The 17,231-nt window shown below is 46.8% G+C and overlaps 1 protein-coding gene across 12 annotated transcripts in view; it reads right to left on the reverse strand.

The window, feature by feature from the left end:
• kiaa0825 (KIAA0825 ortholog) overlaps positions 1-17,231 on the reverse strand; it is a 313,741-nt gene that overhangs the window by 187,624 nt on the left and 108,886 nt on the right. Inside the window, exon 17 of one of the 12 annotated variants that reach the window (XM_069891291.1) lies at positions 15,458-15,527. The exons of the other annotated variants lie outside the window; for them this stretch is intronic. Coding sequence (XP_069747392.1) covers positions 15,521-15,527 — 7 coding nt within the window. The 3' untranslated portion in view covers positions 15,458-15,520. Of the gene's footprint in view, positions 1-15,457; positions 15,528-17,231 lie in introns of those variants that run through there. 12 annotated transcript variants of the gene reach the window in all.

Consider the following 17,231-nt stretch of genomic DNA (forward strand, 5'->3'; position numbering starts at 1 on the left):
GGGACAGCCTATCAATCATGTCATTAGAGAGAATGTGCCCTGAGAGAGGCAGTCACCAGCCAAGGAATAACTGCATTCATCTTAATCTATGTATGCACCCAACCAGCCAAGTCAGGGTCACCATGATGAAAAACAATAATCTTTTCTTGGACAAATTATTTTGCAAAGTCAGCCATTTTTTTGGTTTCTCAACTCCATTTTTTTAAGGTTACTGATACTTCAACACTGAGACAATGCTACAGACTTGAAGTTATTTTGATAGACAATTACAATGCTATAAGTATATATGTGTAGGTGAAGTAAACTGCTGCCACTTTACCCTAAAGTGCAACAAACTGCATTATTTGAATGGAGAACTAAAGCAATTTTAGACTATGAAATATCACTGCAAAGGCATTTTGCAGAACCAAATGTAACAAGAAATTTGGTAGATTACAGTTTCATTACTTGATTCAACACATTCTTTGCTGTTGTGGACTTAAGCTGCTAGTCTGATATCTTCTCTTGGAATCCGTTCCATCAACAGTAATTATACCTCCCGCCATTCTCTAAGATTAAACCAGAGAGATCAACATCATGGATGTCTGCATGAACATTACAACTCTTACACTCAGTTCCATTTCTGTACAACCTCACCCTCCCCAATCACCTCAGCTTTTTCTCTTCTGCCCTCTTCCCTGTTGGCTTGTGCTCCTTCTCCTGCTCTTCTTCCCTCCTCTCCTCACCCTCCCCAACATTTTCTATTCAGGTACCTGCCTGCATTTTCCTCATACCTTGACAAAGGGCTCAGGCCCAAAACATTTGTTATGTCCCTTAGCTTTTGAGAGAGATGACATGACTTGCTGAATTTCTCCAGCAATTTGGTGCATTGCTCTACAATCACAGCACCTTTTTAACTCCTTAGAGAATTGTTTGCTCCTCTATTTGGGAATGGTTTAAACTCGTATAGCAGCGGGGTAGGAACCCAGGGAGAAAAACTGAAGGAAGCAAAGCAAAGTAAATGTTGGAAAAGAGAAAGGTAAAAGTAGAGTTCAGAAAAGTCAATTGGAAAAGACACAAAGATTTTGAGATTCTATAAGGTCACGTTATCTTAATGTCCATCGTATTTGAAACAAGGTCAGAGAACATTTGACACAAATCAGTTCACAAGGATATAATTTCATGGTCATTGCACAAATGTATTTGCAGGGTGGAGATAATTGGGAATTGAATATTCAAATATTTCAGGCAATAGCAAAAGATTGGCAAGAAGGCAAGGGAGGTGGGGTTGTGCTGTTCATTATAAATGATTTCAGGGTGATATTGCGACAGGATACAAAAATCTAAGGATTAGAACGTTGAATCCATCTGGTCTGAGATTAGGAATAGTGAAGTGAAAAGATCACTAGTTCACTAGTAGGAGTTGTCTATAGGCCACCAAGTAATAACATTATATGGCACATGCAATAAACCAAGATATATCTGATGTATTTAAGAATGGAATGGAAGTTGTCATGGGAGACTTCAACATGCACGTAGATTGGGTGAATCAGGTTCATTGAGGCAGTCTTGATATGAATTCTGAAAGTGCAACATTCATAGCTTTCTTAAACAGCATGTTGCTGAGCCTAAAAGAGAACATGCTATCTTAGATCTGGTCCTGTGTAATAAGGCAGGTAGAATTAATGATCATATTGTTAGGGATACTCTCAGAAAGAATGATCACAGTATGATTGAATTTCTCAGACAAATGGAGGGTACAAGAGCTCAATATAAGATCAGTTTGTTGTGCTTAAATAAGGGAAATAAAATGGGATGAGGGAGTTGTTGCGAAGGTGGGACAATTGACGAAAAGTGAAAGAGTTCCAAAGAGATTTTTCCCAATGCTAAACAAAATGACTCCAGTTGAAAGCAAGGACATCAATGATGGCGAGAACCAGCCTTGGATAACTGAAGACATGAAGGAAATCATCACACTGAAACCTCTTGTATACTGAGTCATGAAGAGAAGTGGGAGATAGGAAGATTGTGAAAACTTTAAAAACCAACAAAAAAAACTATGAAGGAAGGAATGTCTATAAAAAGGGAAGATTTTTAAAAATAATTATATAAAGCAGAAAAGAGTGGCTAAAATGAATGTAGGCCTGTTGGAAGATGGGAAAGGGGAGCTAATATTGGGTAATGTGGAAATGGCCAAGAGCTTGAACAACAATTTTGTGTCAGTCTTCATGGTGGAGGACGTCACAAATGTCAAAGATAGATGTTATTGATGTGATGGGAAGTTCAATGTTCCTTTTATTGTCACTTAATAATGCATTAAAAATGTAACATACAGGGTACCATTAAATTTTCCCTGCCAGAAGGCAGACAAAGAGTTGCCATTAATATTTCCCAGCGCCCCTTTAAGTACAAGAGAAAGAGAAGCAAAAGAGAGTCTTTTTAGAGTCACTGATTGTCCGTGAATTTGCTTCCAGTGCTCTTCCAGCCACACAGACACTTGTTTGATTCATTGGCAACTTGAGCTCTGGGTCCAAACCTCCGACATGATCAGGGAGACTTCAGCACCAGAGAAATTGGGAGCCTTTCTTGCCCTCTGCACCCTCTGAAATCCAGGCTCTGATACCTGAGCTAATGTCCAGCAGCCCATTGGCTGTGCACAGCCCCAGAGGGCCTTTCTTGCCCTCAGCACCCTCTGAAATCCAGGCTCTGATACCTGAGCTAATGTCCAGCAGCCCATTGGCTGTGCACAGCCCCAGATGATAAGTTGCCCACAGCCTATGTAGCCCATAGTCATCTTTCCTATAGGGCTTTTCGGTCACTGGGCCCCTCGCTGGTCCACTATCCTGCAGTGTCGTCTCCTCTGCTTTTCATTCTAAACGGGGATGGGGGAGGGGGAACTTTTTCCCCCATTTCTGGTGTCTTGCACTAGTCCTCTGCTTTCCCATCTCCTGGTGTCTGCAACCCCTCTTGAGCGCTGCCGAGCCATCTTGAGCAGTAACCTCATGGTCACAGGATTTCAATTTCACTGTCAGCTCATTTAACAGGGCATCTAAAGCCTGTAGAGAGCAGCTGTCATTAAGACCGGGAAGTTGAATTCTTTGGAGAAACGCTGTGTCTCAGTTCTTCTAGCCAGCTGCATACTACCGACAGCAATGCTGTTACAGCAGCTCCAGCAGTGCTGCCATTTTGTTTTTGAGGACCTCGATAAAATTGCAATCACTCAAGAAGTATGGAGAAAGCCAGTGTGCCTAAAGGTTGACAAGTCCCCTGGTTCCAATGGAATGTAGTCCAGAGTACTGAAAGCAATGGAAGAAACTATACTGGAGGTTTTATTGATGATTTACCAAAATTCAATGGTTTTTGGCAGGTTCCTGTAGATTGGAAGCAGCAAATGTCATGCCACAGTTTAAAAAAAAACAGATGTAGGTAAAAGGCAGGTAAGAGTAGGCCAATTTGCTTAATGCCTGTAATCGGGCAAAATGTTTGAAGTCATCAATAAGGAAGAACTAGTGAGATAACTGGTTAGAAATTGTTCCAACAGGCAGACACAGTAAGCATTCAGGAATAGAAGGTCATGTTTGACAAATTTGTTGGAATTCTTTGAGGATATATTCAGTGCATTGGATAGAAGAGAACTGCCATAGGTTGTGTACTTAGATTTCGAGAAGGCATTCGATAAAGTGCCACACAAAGACATCCAAAAGGTAAGGAAGCATGGAGTTGGCAAGGAAAAATATTAGCAAAGAAAGAGGATTTGCTAACCAGCAAAAGGTAGAGAGTTGAGATAAATGGGCATCTCTGTGGTTGGCAATCAGTGAAGTGCCACAGGGATCAATGCTGGGCATGCAACTGTTCACGATCAATGATTTGGAAGAAAGGACCAAGTGTTGTGCAGCAAAGCTTGGTGATGAAACTAATTTGAATGGAAAAATAAATTATGCAGAGGATGTGCTGAGTTTAAGAGAGTGGGGAAGGGTCTGTCAGATGAAATGCAATTTTTTTTAAATTTAAATTTAAATATAGACAAACAGCATGGTAACAGGCCATTTCGGCCCTGAGTCCATGCCACCCAATTACACCCAATTAATCTACACCCTTGGTACATTTCGAATGATAGGAGAAAACCGGAGACCCCAGGGAAAACCCGTGCAGACATGGGGAGAATGTACAAACTCCTTACAGACAGCGCAGGATTCTAACCCTGGTCCTAATCACGTGCTTTATAAAGGCATTGCACTATGCCAACCGTGCCGTTCTTCTCGGTAAATCCAAGGTCATTCACTTTGGAAGGAAAAATCAAAGCGCAGAGATTATTTAAACAGTGAAAGATTGCAGCATGCTGTTGTACAGAGGGAATTCAAAGTGCTTGTGCATGAATTGCAAAAGTTGATTTGCAGGTATAACAGGTAATCAAGAAGGCAAATGGAATGTTGGCCTTCATTGCGAGAGCAATTGAATTTCAGAGCAGGGATGTTATGCTGCAACTATATACTCCCCACCATGACTACCAGTCCCCCCACATCTCCATCGGGCACACAAAACTCAAAACGGTCAACCAGTTTACCTATCTCGGCTGCACCATTTCATCAGATGCAAGGATCGACAATGAGATAGACAACAGACTCGCCAAGGCAAATAGCGCCTTTGGAAGACTACACAAAAGAGTCTGGAAAAACAACCAACTGAAAAACCTCACAAAGATAAGCGTATACAGAGCCGTTGTCATACCCACACTCCTGTTCGGCTCCGAATCATGGGTCCTCTACCGGCACCACCTACGGCTCCTAGAACGCTTCCACCAGCGTTGTCTCCGCTCCATCCTCAACATCCATTGGAGCGCTTACACCCCTAACGTCGAAGTACTCGAGATGGCAGAGGTCGACAGCATCGAGTCCACGCTGCTGAAGATCCAGCTGCGCTGGATGGGTCACGTCTCCAGAATGGAGGACCATCGCCTTCCCAAGATCGTGTTATATGGCGAGCTCTCCACTGGCCACCGTGACAGAGGTGCACCAAAGAAAAGGTACAAGGACTGCCTAAAGAAATCTCTTGGTGCCTGCCACATTGACCACCGCCAGTGGGCTGATAACGCCTCAAACCGTGCATCTTGGCGCCTCACAGTTTGGCGGGCAGCAACCTCCTTTGAAGAAGACCGCAGAGCCCACCTCACTGACAAAAGGCAAAGGAGGAAAAACCCAACACTCAACCCCAACCAACCAATTTTCCCTTGCAACCGCTGCAATCGTGTCTGCCTGTCCCGCATCGGACTTGTCAGCCACAAACGAGCCTGCAGCTGACGTGGACTTTTTACCCCCTCCATAAATCTTCGTCCGCGAAGCCAAGCAAAAGAGAGAGAATATACAGGGTACTGCTGAGGCCACACCTGGAGTTCTGTGTGCTTTTCTTACTTGAGAAAAGATAGACGAGCTTTGGAGGCAGTGCAGAGGAGGTTCAGCAGGTTGATTCCAGAGATGAGGAGGTTATCTAGTGAGGAGTGATTGAATTGTTGGGACTATACTCGCTGGAATTTAGACGAATGAGGGGATCCCATAGAAACATAACAAAATTATGAAACAGACAGATAAACAGAGGCAGAAAGGTTGCTTCCACTAGAACAAACCTCAGAATTTGGGGGAATGGATTTAGGATGGAGACGAGCAGGAACTGCTTTTCCAAGAGAGTTGTAAATCTATGGAATTCTTGGCCCAAGGGACCAGTAGAGGTAAGCTCAACAAATAGATTTCAGACTGAATTAGATAGATCTTTGCATAGTATGGAAATTAAGGGTTATGTGTAAAAGGCAGACAGGTGGAACTGAGTCCACGGCCAGGTAAGCCATGACCTTATTGAGTAACATAGCAGGCTCAATGGGATAGATAGCCTATGCCTGCTCCTATTTTTCATATTCCCATCAGACAAAGCTCTTGAGGAATCTAAAAGAAGCAGGAAAGATCTTAAGAAGAAACTAGGAAGGCGAAAAGGGTCCCCATAAAGGGGAATATCAAGGTAATTTATAGATATATTAAGAGCATAGGTGAAGAAAAGTTAGGTCCACTTAGTGACAAATGAGGGGATCTACACCTGGAGTCACAGGAAGTGGTTGAGTTCTAATTTTACTTAATCTCCCACTCCTCTACTTGCCTCCACCATCAGTGCCTGCAGCATTCCATTCACTCACCACTCTCTGTGTGGAAAAATAAACTTCTTGCATCCCCCTGTACTTAATCCCAAGCACCTTAAATTCATGCCCCCACACTGCAATGAAATGAAATTCATGCCCCCACGTTGCAATGAAATGAAATTCATGCCCCCACACTGCAATGAAATGAAATTCATGCCCCCATACTGCAATGAAATGAAATTCATGTTAACGATTTCAGCCCTGGCCATCCATATGATCAATGTGTCTCGTTATCTTATACACTTTATCAGGTCACCCCTCATCCTCTGTTGCTCCAAGGAGAAAAGACCAAGTTCACTAAACATATCCTTACTTCGCATGCTCTCCAATCAAGGCAGCATCCTTGTAAATTTTCTCGGCACCCTCACCAGAACTGAGCACAAAATTGCAAGTGGGGTCCAACCAAGGTCTTCTATCGCTGCAATAGTTCCTCATGGCTCTTGAACTTAATCCCATGGGAAATGAAGGCCAACTCACCACACGCCTTCTTAACAACATCATCAACTTACAAATTTGCTGACACCACGGTCATCAACAGAATCACAAATGGCAATGAGGAGGCGTACAGGAGATTTTGAAAGGTGTCACAACAACCTTGTTCCCAACATCAGTAGAACTAATGAATTGATTGTGGACTTCAGGAAGGGAAAACCAGGAGAACACAAACCAGTCCTCAACGAGGGGTCAGCAGTGGAAATGGTCAAGAACTTCAAATTCTTGAGTGTCAACATCTCTGAAGAGCTATCCTGGGGCCATTATGTTGATGCAATCATGAAGAAGGCACACCAGCGACTGTATTTCTTGAGGAGTTTGGGGAGATTTGGTATGTCACCAAGATCTCTTCCAAATTTCTACAGGTGGACTCTGGATGCATCATGATTTCACATGGAGGTGCCAATCCACAGGATAGAAAGAGGGTTGTAAACTCAGCCAGTGCCATCATGGGCATTAGTCTTCATTCCATCAAGGATATCTTTAAGAGGTGGTGTCTCAAGCAAGCAGCCTGTGTCATCAAGGACCCTCACCACCCAGGCCATGCCCTCCTCTCCCTCCTCTCACTGCTGCCATCAAGGAGATACAGGAACCTGAAGACGAAAGCCCAACATTACAAAAACAGTTCCTTCCCCTCTGCCATTAGATTTCTGAATGGACAATGAACCACGGACACTACTTACTTTTTTTGTTTTCTTTTCTACTATTTTTAAACAATATATTTAAGGAAATGTAATTTTATAGAAATTTTTGCACAAAACAACAAATTTCATGATACATTTTGGCAAAAACCTGATTCTAAATCTGTGCAGTAACTTTGAGTGTCCTGTGTTTGTGGTCCCACGATCTATCGGTTCTTCCATGCTGCTCAGAGTCCTCCCATTAATATTGTATTCTGTCTTCAAATTTGACCAATCAATATGAATCACCACATTTTTTTCGGTTAAACTCTATCTGCCACTTCTCAGTCCAGCTCTGCATCCTATCTGTAACCTTTGACAACCCTCCAGAAATTCCACACCACCACCTTTGTGTCATCCACAAACCTACTCACCCACCCTTCCACTTCCTCACCCAACATTTATAAAAATCACAAACCATGCAGAATATAAAATATCTACAACCACCCTCTGCCTTGTATGGAAAAGCAGTGCTACCCATGATTCCTTGTCTCCTTCCTATTTGAATGAGCATTGCATGGGGAACATTGCCAAATGCCTTACTGAAATCCATGCACACTACATCCACTTGATCTTCAACAATGTTCTTTGATACAACGTCAATGACTTGAATTATGCTAGTGAGACATGACCTTTCCCTGAGGAAACCTTGCTATCCCAAATCAGACATGCTGTCGTATGGTGTAGCTGAGCGCCCCACAGGTTGGCAATGTCAGTCCACAAACTGGAGGTGAACTGTGGGCCTCGGTCAAAAGTGATGTGCTGTGGCAGTCCGAATCTTGCAATCCAGCACAAGAGGAGTGCTTTGGCACAGGACCTGGTGAATGTGTTGGTCAGGGGGATTGCTTCTGGCCACCAGGTGAAGCGGGGTCAACCATTGTGAACTGGTAGCGGAAACCCTGAGAGACTGGCAAGGGTCCCACTATGTCCACATGAATGTGGTCAAACCTGCATTCTGTTGGCTCAAAAGGCTGTTTGGCACTGCATACATGCCTTGGCCCACCCCTGGACTTATTTCTGCAATCCATACCACACGTACTTGTTGGCTACCAGCTGGACCGTAGTCCTGATGGATGGGTGTGTCAGCCCGTGGATGGAATCAAAAACTCGTCGCCTCCATGCCGTTGGGACAATAGGTCAATCCTCCATGGTGGCCAAGTCGCACAGGTGGGTGGTAGTACCTTTGCCGACGGGAACGTCCGGAAGCCGAAGGCCTGTGACAGCAGTCCTGTACTGCGGGATCTCGTCGTCCTGCTGCTCTGCCTCTGCCAGTGCTGTGAAGTCCAGACTGTTGACCAGGGAGTGGAGGCTGTGTCTTGACAAGGCGTCCGCGGCCACGTTGTCGTTGCCTGAGATGTGCTGGATGTCGTTGGTGTACTCCGAGATGCAAGACAAGTGTCTCTGTTAGCGGGCTGACCAAGGATCGGGGATTTTATCCAGGGCAAAAGTCAGTGGTTTGTGGTCTGTGAAAGCCCTTCCCTCAAGAAAGTAACAGAAGTGGCAGATGGCTAAGTACAACACCAGCACCTCTCTATCAAAAGCTCTGTACTTTAGTTCAGGGGGCCGCAGATGTTTGCTGAAGAAAGCTAGTGGGTGCCAACTTCCTTCTATCTGCTGCTCCAGGACTCCACCAATCACTATTCCTGAGGCATCGACTGTGAAGGTCGTGGGTGCATCTGGTCTGGGGTGGGTCAGGAATGCAGCATTGGCCAGGGCTTCTTTGGTTTCCACAAATGTATGTGCGGATTCGTCATCCCAGGTCAGGTCCTTCTCCTTGCTGGACACATCACTCGGGCAGCTGCTAGGATAAACCTGCGATAAAAGTTTATCATCGCCACAAATTCCTGCAGTTGTACTGGGCTTTGGGAAGCTGCGGATGGCCTTTACCTCATCGGGCAGTTGTGTAGCTCCATCCTTTGTAATCCTGTGGTCCAGGAAGTCGATGGTGTTCAGGCCAAACTGGCATTTGGCCAGGTTGATGGTGAGGCTGAACTCCTGCAGATGACTACAGAGATTTCGGAGGAGCTGAAGGTGTTCCTGATGGGTTCTACTTGCCACGAGGATATTGTCGTGGTAGATGAAAGTGGCATCCAGGTCTTGGCCCACTGTGTCCATCAATCGCTGGAATATCTGTGTCACATTTTTGAGCCCAAATGGCATACTCAGGAACTCGAACAGCCCAAATGGAGTGATGATGGCCATCGTAGGGATGTCATCAGGATGCACCGCAATCTGGTGATATCCTCGCACGAGGTCCACTTTTAAGAATATTGTTGTCCCGTGCAGGTTTGCCGCAAAATCCTGGATGTGTAGCATGGGGTGGTGGCCTCATTGAGCCGGTGACAGCCGCCACATGGTCTGCAGCCCCCAGGTTGCTTTAGGCATCATGCGCAGGGGTGAGGCCCATGGGCTGTCTGACTGTCGAACAACACCCAACACCTCGAACTTGCGGAACTCCTCCTTGGCCAGTCGGAACTTCTCCAGGGAAATTCGTCTCGCCCTTGTGTGGAGAGGTGGGCCCTTGGTCAAGATGTGATGTCTGATGCCATGTCGAGGCATCTCCACTGTGAATGGAGGGAAAAGGATTGCCGGGAATCCCACTAGTACCTTGGAGAACTCATCCTCCGAGCTGTGAACAGAGTCCAGGTGCATTGCCGGAAACCTAGCAGCCCTCAGTGCGATGGTCTGGTAGGTCTCAGTGTGGACGAGTCACTTACCCTCAAGGTCCACTAGGAGACTGTGGGCTCACAGGAAATCTGCTCCGAGGAGTGGTTGTTCGACTACGGTCAGTGTGAACTCCCACGAGAAGTGACTGCCCCGAACTGCAGCTCGGCCCTATGAGTGCCATAGGTCCGAATACTGCTGTTGTTGGCAGCCCTCAACATGGGTCCTGCTAGCTTGCGCCTAGTGTCCAATCTGTCAGGGGTATCACGCTGACCTCTGCTCCTGTATCCACCAGGAAGCATCTGCCGGACAGGCGGTCCCAAACATACAGGAGGCTCTCTTGGTGGCCAACCATCATGGCCATCAGCGACGGCTGGCCTTGTCATTTTCCTGGGACTCACAGGGGGACTGGTATCGACAGGCCTCAGTGCCCCATCTCCAGTGGTAGAAGCACCATCTGTTGCTGGACTCGCTCCTGCCTCTCGTCTGTTCCTTGCTTGGGACTGCTCTGGTCTGATTGCTGGATTTCTTTATGAGCCCCACAGTAGCCGAGCCTTTCTGTTTCTATTTCCATAGAATGTCTGCCCGTGCTGCAACTTTCCGGAGGTCGGTGAAATCTGCATCCACCAAGAGCAGTTGGATGTCTTCAGGCATCTGTTCCAGGAATGCTGGCTCGAACATGATGCCAGGCTGCTCATCTCCCAGGAGGACCAGCATCTCGTTAATGATTGCCGACGGGGATCTGTCTTCAAGCCCATCCAGGTGGAGCAAATGTGCTCCTCGCTCTCGCTGCGAGAGTCCGAACGTCTCGATTCATACATCTTTGAAGGCAGTGTAAGTGTCTTCCCATGGTGGCCTGTGGATAAAGTTGACCACTCTGTCTGCAGTCTGCGGATCCAGGGTGCTGACCACATGGTAGTACTGAGTGGTCTCTGCTGTGATGCCCCAGATCTGGAACTGAGCCTCCACCTGGTGAACCACACGCCGGGTCGAACTGTCCAGAAGGTCAGGAACTTCAGGCCGACTGCACTGACTGCTGCTTCATTCTCCATCACTAGGTTTAGATTTCTTCTAAACCATCGGGGTCACCAATTGTAGCCGACTGCGACAAAGAAACACACACACACACACCACACACACACACACACACACCACACACACCACACACACACACACACACACACACACACACACACACACACACACACACACACACACACACACACACACACACACACACACACACACACACAGTGTGTGGTAGGTTAAGCTCATTTCTTTATTAGGACTGGAAAGGCTGCTTTTATACTGTTCAAGTTCCCGCCGTTTTTTGCTCATTGACTGAGTCAGCCATATGGATAACAATAGCGGGTGGGAACATCCATGCATATGAATGCCCTTCTTTCCCAGCCTATTTCCCCTTGCAATTTTCCCTTGCAACTGCTGCAACCGTGCCTGCTTGTCCCGCATCGGACTTGTCAGTCACCAACGAGCCTGCAGCAGACATGGACATACCCCTCCATAAATCTTTGTCCGCGAAGCCAAGCCAAAGAAAGAAAAGAAAGAAGCTGGGCAGCCTGACCAATGCCATTTAAGGCTGTTGGTCTGATGTTGCCCCAGCTTCTACCCCCGCCGGTTCATTGTCCTGGGATTCGCTTTAGTGGTCTCTGTCTGCATTTGCTGCCGCGCGATGTGCCAGCCCAATCTCCGCAATTGTGAGCCGCCATGCAGGACCAATTAATGGCGAGTACTACCTAAGTAAACTTGAGTCCATATTCAATCAATTTGGTTCTCCTGTAACATTAGTTTCAGACAATGGGACACAATTCACTGCAGTTGGCTTCATTTTTTTTTTGCAAGCAATACTGCCTCATGCATAGTCACTTGCCTCCATATCATCCTCAGTTCAATGGTCAAGCAGAACGTTTTGGGGATACGTCCAAATAAGCTCTGAACAAGGCCAAGGGGGAGTGTCCAATAGAGGAGATCCTGCAGACATGCTTGTTAAATTACAGGATAACTCCAAACCCACAAACTCCAGGTAGCACTTCGCCTGCTGAAAACCTCTTTGGTAGGAAACTACAAGCACCATATGATGTCATATTTTCACAAAGATCCGAATCTGGACCGAGAGATTATGATATGGAACAACAGTACGATCATCGGCATGGATCCAAAGAAAGCACGTTTCATGATAGTCAATTGTACATTGGTGTGGAAATACAGAGACAAGTCAGATGTGTGGCAGCTGGGGAGAATCCTAAGAAAAATTAAAGATGTTCTCAACCATATTCAAATTTGACCAAACATGCCAATCAGTTGTGACCAACAGAATTCAACCTCACTGAAACAACACCTGCGCAACTCAGCCTGGATGCCCTGCTGGACACATTTGAACTTCAGAAACCATTGACCACCAGACACACCCACAAGACATAAACGAGCCTCTACTTTCTACATCACAGAAATGTGTAAGGAAGTCTCAAAGAGGTCCGAGACCAGTAAAGTCCTTCTGTGGATCGCTGACTCCGCTCAAAGGGGGAGGTGCCAGCACGCCCTAAACAGAGTGACCCTACCATTGCCAGGAGTGGGACTTGAGCCATCAATCAACTAATCCAGTCACATGTGTGAGAGATATGAGAGTTCCCTTGGGACCAAGGGCATTGTAAATACCATAAATAGTTCTCTAATTATAAATAAAAGGGTTCATTTTTTGGATCTGGGAAAACACCAGTGTCAGTTGTTTCTCTCTGGGTTTAAAGAGGTGAAAGCTTGCATTACACAGAATGCTTGTACAGCACAAACATTCAGTACATTTACAACACAATGACAATATTTACAACACAATGACAATATTTTCACGCATTTCATTCCTCTTCAAGTTATCCTCACAATTGCCAAGATTATTTTATCTGGTAAATACTGAAGCAAACATTAAGGACCACCCCTACCTCCTGCAATTCCATGCAGACCTTTTCATTATCACTCCCATCTGGTCCTAAAAATCTTGATTTTCACATACTCGCTTTTGGCTTTTCCTTAACCCTGGCTCACCAAGTCCTTTTCCTGGCCCCTTCTATCTCTCCACAGCCTTTTTTAATTCTTTCCTGAGAATCCTCTAATTCTCCAGAGCTCAATCAGTCCCAATCTGAAACATCTCGTAAGCTTTTCTTTCTTCTTAACTAATTTCCTACATCCATTGAACACCACAGTTCAATCACCTTTCCATCCATTTCCTGCCTCAAAGGAATATAATTATGCAGAGCACCATGCAAACGTTCTCTTAACTTTTGCTACATTTCTGCCATACATTCCCCCTAGTACACACATGTCAAACTCTGGCCCGCGGGCCAAATTTGGCCCGCGATATAATTATATTTGGCCCGCAACATCATATCAAAAATGTATTAGAGGTGGCCCGCTGGCCGCCGCGCCAGTATAGCGCATGCACAGTAACCGCTGTGTCCCAGGGTGAGAGAGAGAAAAATCCTGGTCCTTGAAAAGTAGTGGTGGGTGGTTTTATAAACACACTGTCGTGTCCCCCCGCCCACCTCCCCACTGCAGCGCGGCCTGGCCGGTGTCAGGGCAAGCCAAGGCTGCTTCCCAGCGCCCGGAACCCCAGTAGCACAGCGTTTCTTGGAGCTGCAGATGGAGTCGGGACGCTGGAGGGAAGATTGGGGCTCCCCACCGGGCGATGGGGGCGCCGGCCGCCCTGCGCCTTCCCACCGGACTAGCAGCGGGTGCCCGGAGTACACGTGGAGAGCGAGGCTGGTCGGGCAGGTAGGGTGGAACTCCCCCCGCCAATCTCGGGAGTGGCGTGGGCTGGATCGGGATTAGCCGCGCTCACCTGCTCCTCCACCGCTGACCGGGATCCCAGCGCGGTCCTGAGCACGGAGACTGCCCTGGAATGGTCCTGGGACACCGGCACGGAAAGAAAAGGGGGTCCGGGAGAAACTCAGCAGGTCAAGGGGGGTCCGGGAGAAACTCAGCAGGTCAAGGGGGGTCCGGGAGAAACTCAGCAGTCAAAGGGGGATCCGGGAGAAACTCAGCAGGTCAAGGGGGGTCCGGGAGAAACTCAGCAGTCAAAGGGGGATCCGGGAGAAACTCAGCAGGTCAAAGGGGGATCCGGGAGAAACTCAGCAGGTCAAAGGGGAGGGGTCCGGGAGAAACTCAGAAGGTCAAGGGGAGGGGATCCAGGAGAAACTCAGCAGGTCAAGGGGGGGTCTGGGAGAAATTCAGCAGGTCACGGGAGGTCCGGGAGAAACTCAGCAGGTCAAGGGGGGTCTGGGAGAAACTCAGCAGGTCAAAGGGGGATCAGGGAGAAACTTAGCAGGTCAAGGGAGGTCCGGGAGAAACTCAGCAGGTCAAGAGGGGTCCGGCAGAAACTCAGGGGAGGCCTGACCTCGCCAGGACCGTTGCCCACTCCCCCTCCCTGCCGCAGGCCGACCCGCGACTCACGGTGACGGGGCCGCTGATCCGCCGAGATGCCGCCCTGCAGCGAGAGCCGATGCCCCGCACTGTCATTGTCCAACCCGATCGCCCGCAAACCCCGCCCTCCCGCACACAGGCCTGAGTAAGTATTATGAATTTTAATCTAAGGATAAAACGATCTTCCAATAGTTTCATGTCACAGTGATAAATATATTCCTGGATACAAGCTCATTAGGCATAAAACTTGAAAAGTGTGTAAATCAAAGGATATCTGTACCAATGGAAAAAGGGCATGGCAAATAACCCTGCTAGAGTTCATGCCCACAATCAGTCACCCATTTGATTGTTTCAGGAATCATGTTATTCTCCCACATTCTCAATAGCCCTCAGATTTTACTATTTGACAGCACACTAGCAACATTTGACAAATCCTCTATAGAGAAATATTATTTATTGAATATTTTATTTCTCATTTGTTCATGTTTCTGGAAAGAGTTTATCCAAAACTATTATTAAACATTTATTTGTCATTTTTCAAAATGAGGACCAGAGTTGTGCCAATGAAAATCAAAGAAGCCATTTTGAGCCTTAAAAAAATAAGAATAAAACATTGCCCTAAATTTAGGATTACCAAAATCAACCATTTCGAACATCATTAAGAAGAAAGAGCATAGAAGTGAGCTCAGTAATCAAAAAGGGATTGGTAGGCCAGATAAGACCTCCACTGTTGATGACAGATGAATTCTAATCTTAATGAAGAAAAGTCCCTAAATACCTGTCTTGACAGATCATACACACTTTTCAGGAGGCAGGTGTGGATGTGTCAATGACTACTGTCCGCAGACTTAATGAACAGAAATACAGAGGCAACACTGCAAGATTGTAACATGAATAAAACTTCTCATGACTGGAGGGAGAACAAGCACTTTTATTAGCTTATAACCGAGGGTAGGGTCTCACAGTGATCTTCAGAAGGATTCTGGATTTAGGTGGGAAACCAGGGTTATGTGGGCAGATGGAGGTGGGGCCAGCCATCAGCACAACACCCTACCAATGATTCCCAGTTCACTACCTTTACCCCTTCCTGCAGAATTTAAGGTCTGTGAATGAAAACAGAGAACATGGGTTCAGAGAAGAAAAAAAGTAAAAAAATATAGTTATTTACAAATTTACAGATTTAAGCAGTCCAGGGGGTCTGGAAATCCTGGTGAAGCACCTTAGCACTGGGGGCCTTGAACTCCTTGGGTCTCTTGGTCCCATTGTGAGGGAGAAGAGGTGGGCTGGCCCTCTGGCTCTACAGTGGAAGGGGATGCACTTTTCTCCTGAACCGGATCCCCTGAAACCCTGTTCGTGGGTGGTGAGAATGAGCTCCATGGCTTGCAGGGAACTTGAGGCAACAGACCCTCTGTTCTGGCAGGTGCCATCCCTGATGGAGACTGTGTCCTCTATGGCATCCGGGTACTCCACATAGGTGTACGTGGGATTGTCATGGAGCAGTTTCACCCTTTCCACCAGGGGGTCGGTCTTCCTTCTCCTCACATGCTTCCTGAGAGTGGAGAGCCAGGTTGCCAACCTTCTTTCAAAATATAGGAGCTCATGAGGAGTAGCACTAGTTGCAGTACAAAATAGAGACCGGATGGAATGGAGCACCATAGGAAGGGCTTCCTACCAGCATTAGTGTGGAAGGCCTTTTGACTTCAGGGCCAGTTTTGACAGCCTTCCAGACTTTGAGATTCTCCTTTTCAATCTGGCCGTTCTCCCGAGGGTTGTAGCTCGTAGTCCTGCTGGATGCGATGCCCCTCGCCAGCAGGTACTGACGTAGCTCGTCACTCATAAAGGATGAGCGCTGGTCACTATGAATATAGCTGGGATACCCAAACAGGGCGAAATTGGAATCTAGGGTCTTTATGACTGACGAAGTGGACATGTCTGGACATGGGATGGTGAACGGGAAGCAGGAATACTCACCAATAATAGAGAAGAAGAAAGTGTTCCCGTTCATGGAGGGGAGAGGTCCCTTAAAATCGTCACTGAGCCATTTGAAGGGCCTGGATAACTTAATCGAGTGCGCTTTTGCAGGGCAGTAGAAGTGAAGCTTGCACTCAATGCAGACTTGGAAAGACCTGGTCATTTCCTTGACGTCTTCCACAGAGTAGGGCAGATTGTGTGCCTTGACCAAATGAGCCATGTGGGTAACCCCTGGATGGCAGAGCTCATTATGCAGAGAATACAGCTGGCCAATGTATGCAGAGGCACAGCATCCTCTGGATAAGGCATCTGGAAGGTCATTAAGGGCTCCTGGTCAATAGGCAATGTCATAATTGTAGGTAGGGGGCTCAATCCTCTACCTATCAATTTTGTCATTTTTGATTTTTCCCCTCTTGACATTATTAAACATGAATGCAACAGAGTGCTGGTCAGTGAGGAGCGTAAATTTCCTACCAGCCAGGTAGTGTCTCCAGTGCCTCATGGCTTCTACAATGGCATGAGCCACCTTTTCCACAGAGGGGTTCCGGAGCTAGTGGCCTTGCGACATCTGAGAGAAGAATGCAACTAGCCTACCCATCTGGTTGAGGGTAGTGGCCAGGGCTACGTCCGAAGTGTAACTTTCCACATGGAAAGGTACATTTTAGTTCACCGCATGCATGGTGGCTTTTGCAATGCAATTTCAGAGGTAGTTAAAAGCCATTTGAGCTTCAGCTGAGAGGGGGAAAGTAGTGGCTTTTAAGAGAGGATGAACCTTATCAGCGTACTGAGGGATCCTCTGGGCATAATATGAGAAAAACCGCAGGTTTCTCCTCAAA

This window comes from Narcine bancroftii, chromosome 1 (genome assembly GCF_036971445.1).
Source record: "Narcine bancroftii isolate sNarBan1 chromosome 1, sNarBan1.hap1, whole genome shotgun sequence".
Classification (NCBI taxonomy): domain Eukaryota; kingdom Metazoa; phylum Chordata; class Chondrichthyes; order Torpediniformes; family Narcinidae; genus Narcine; species Narcine bancroftii.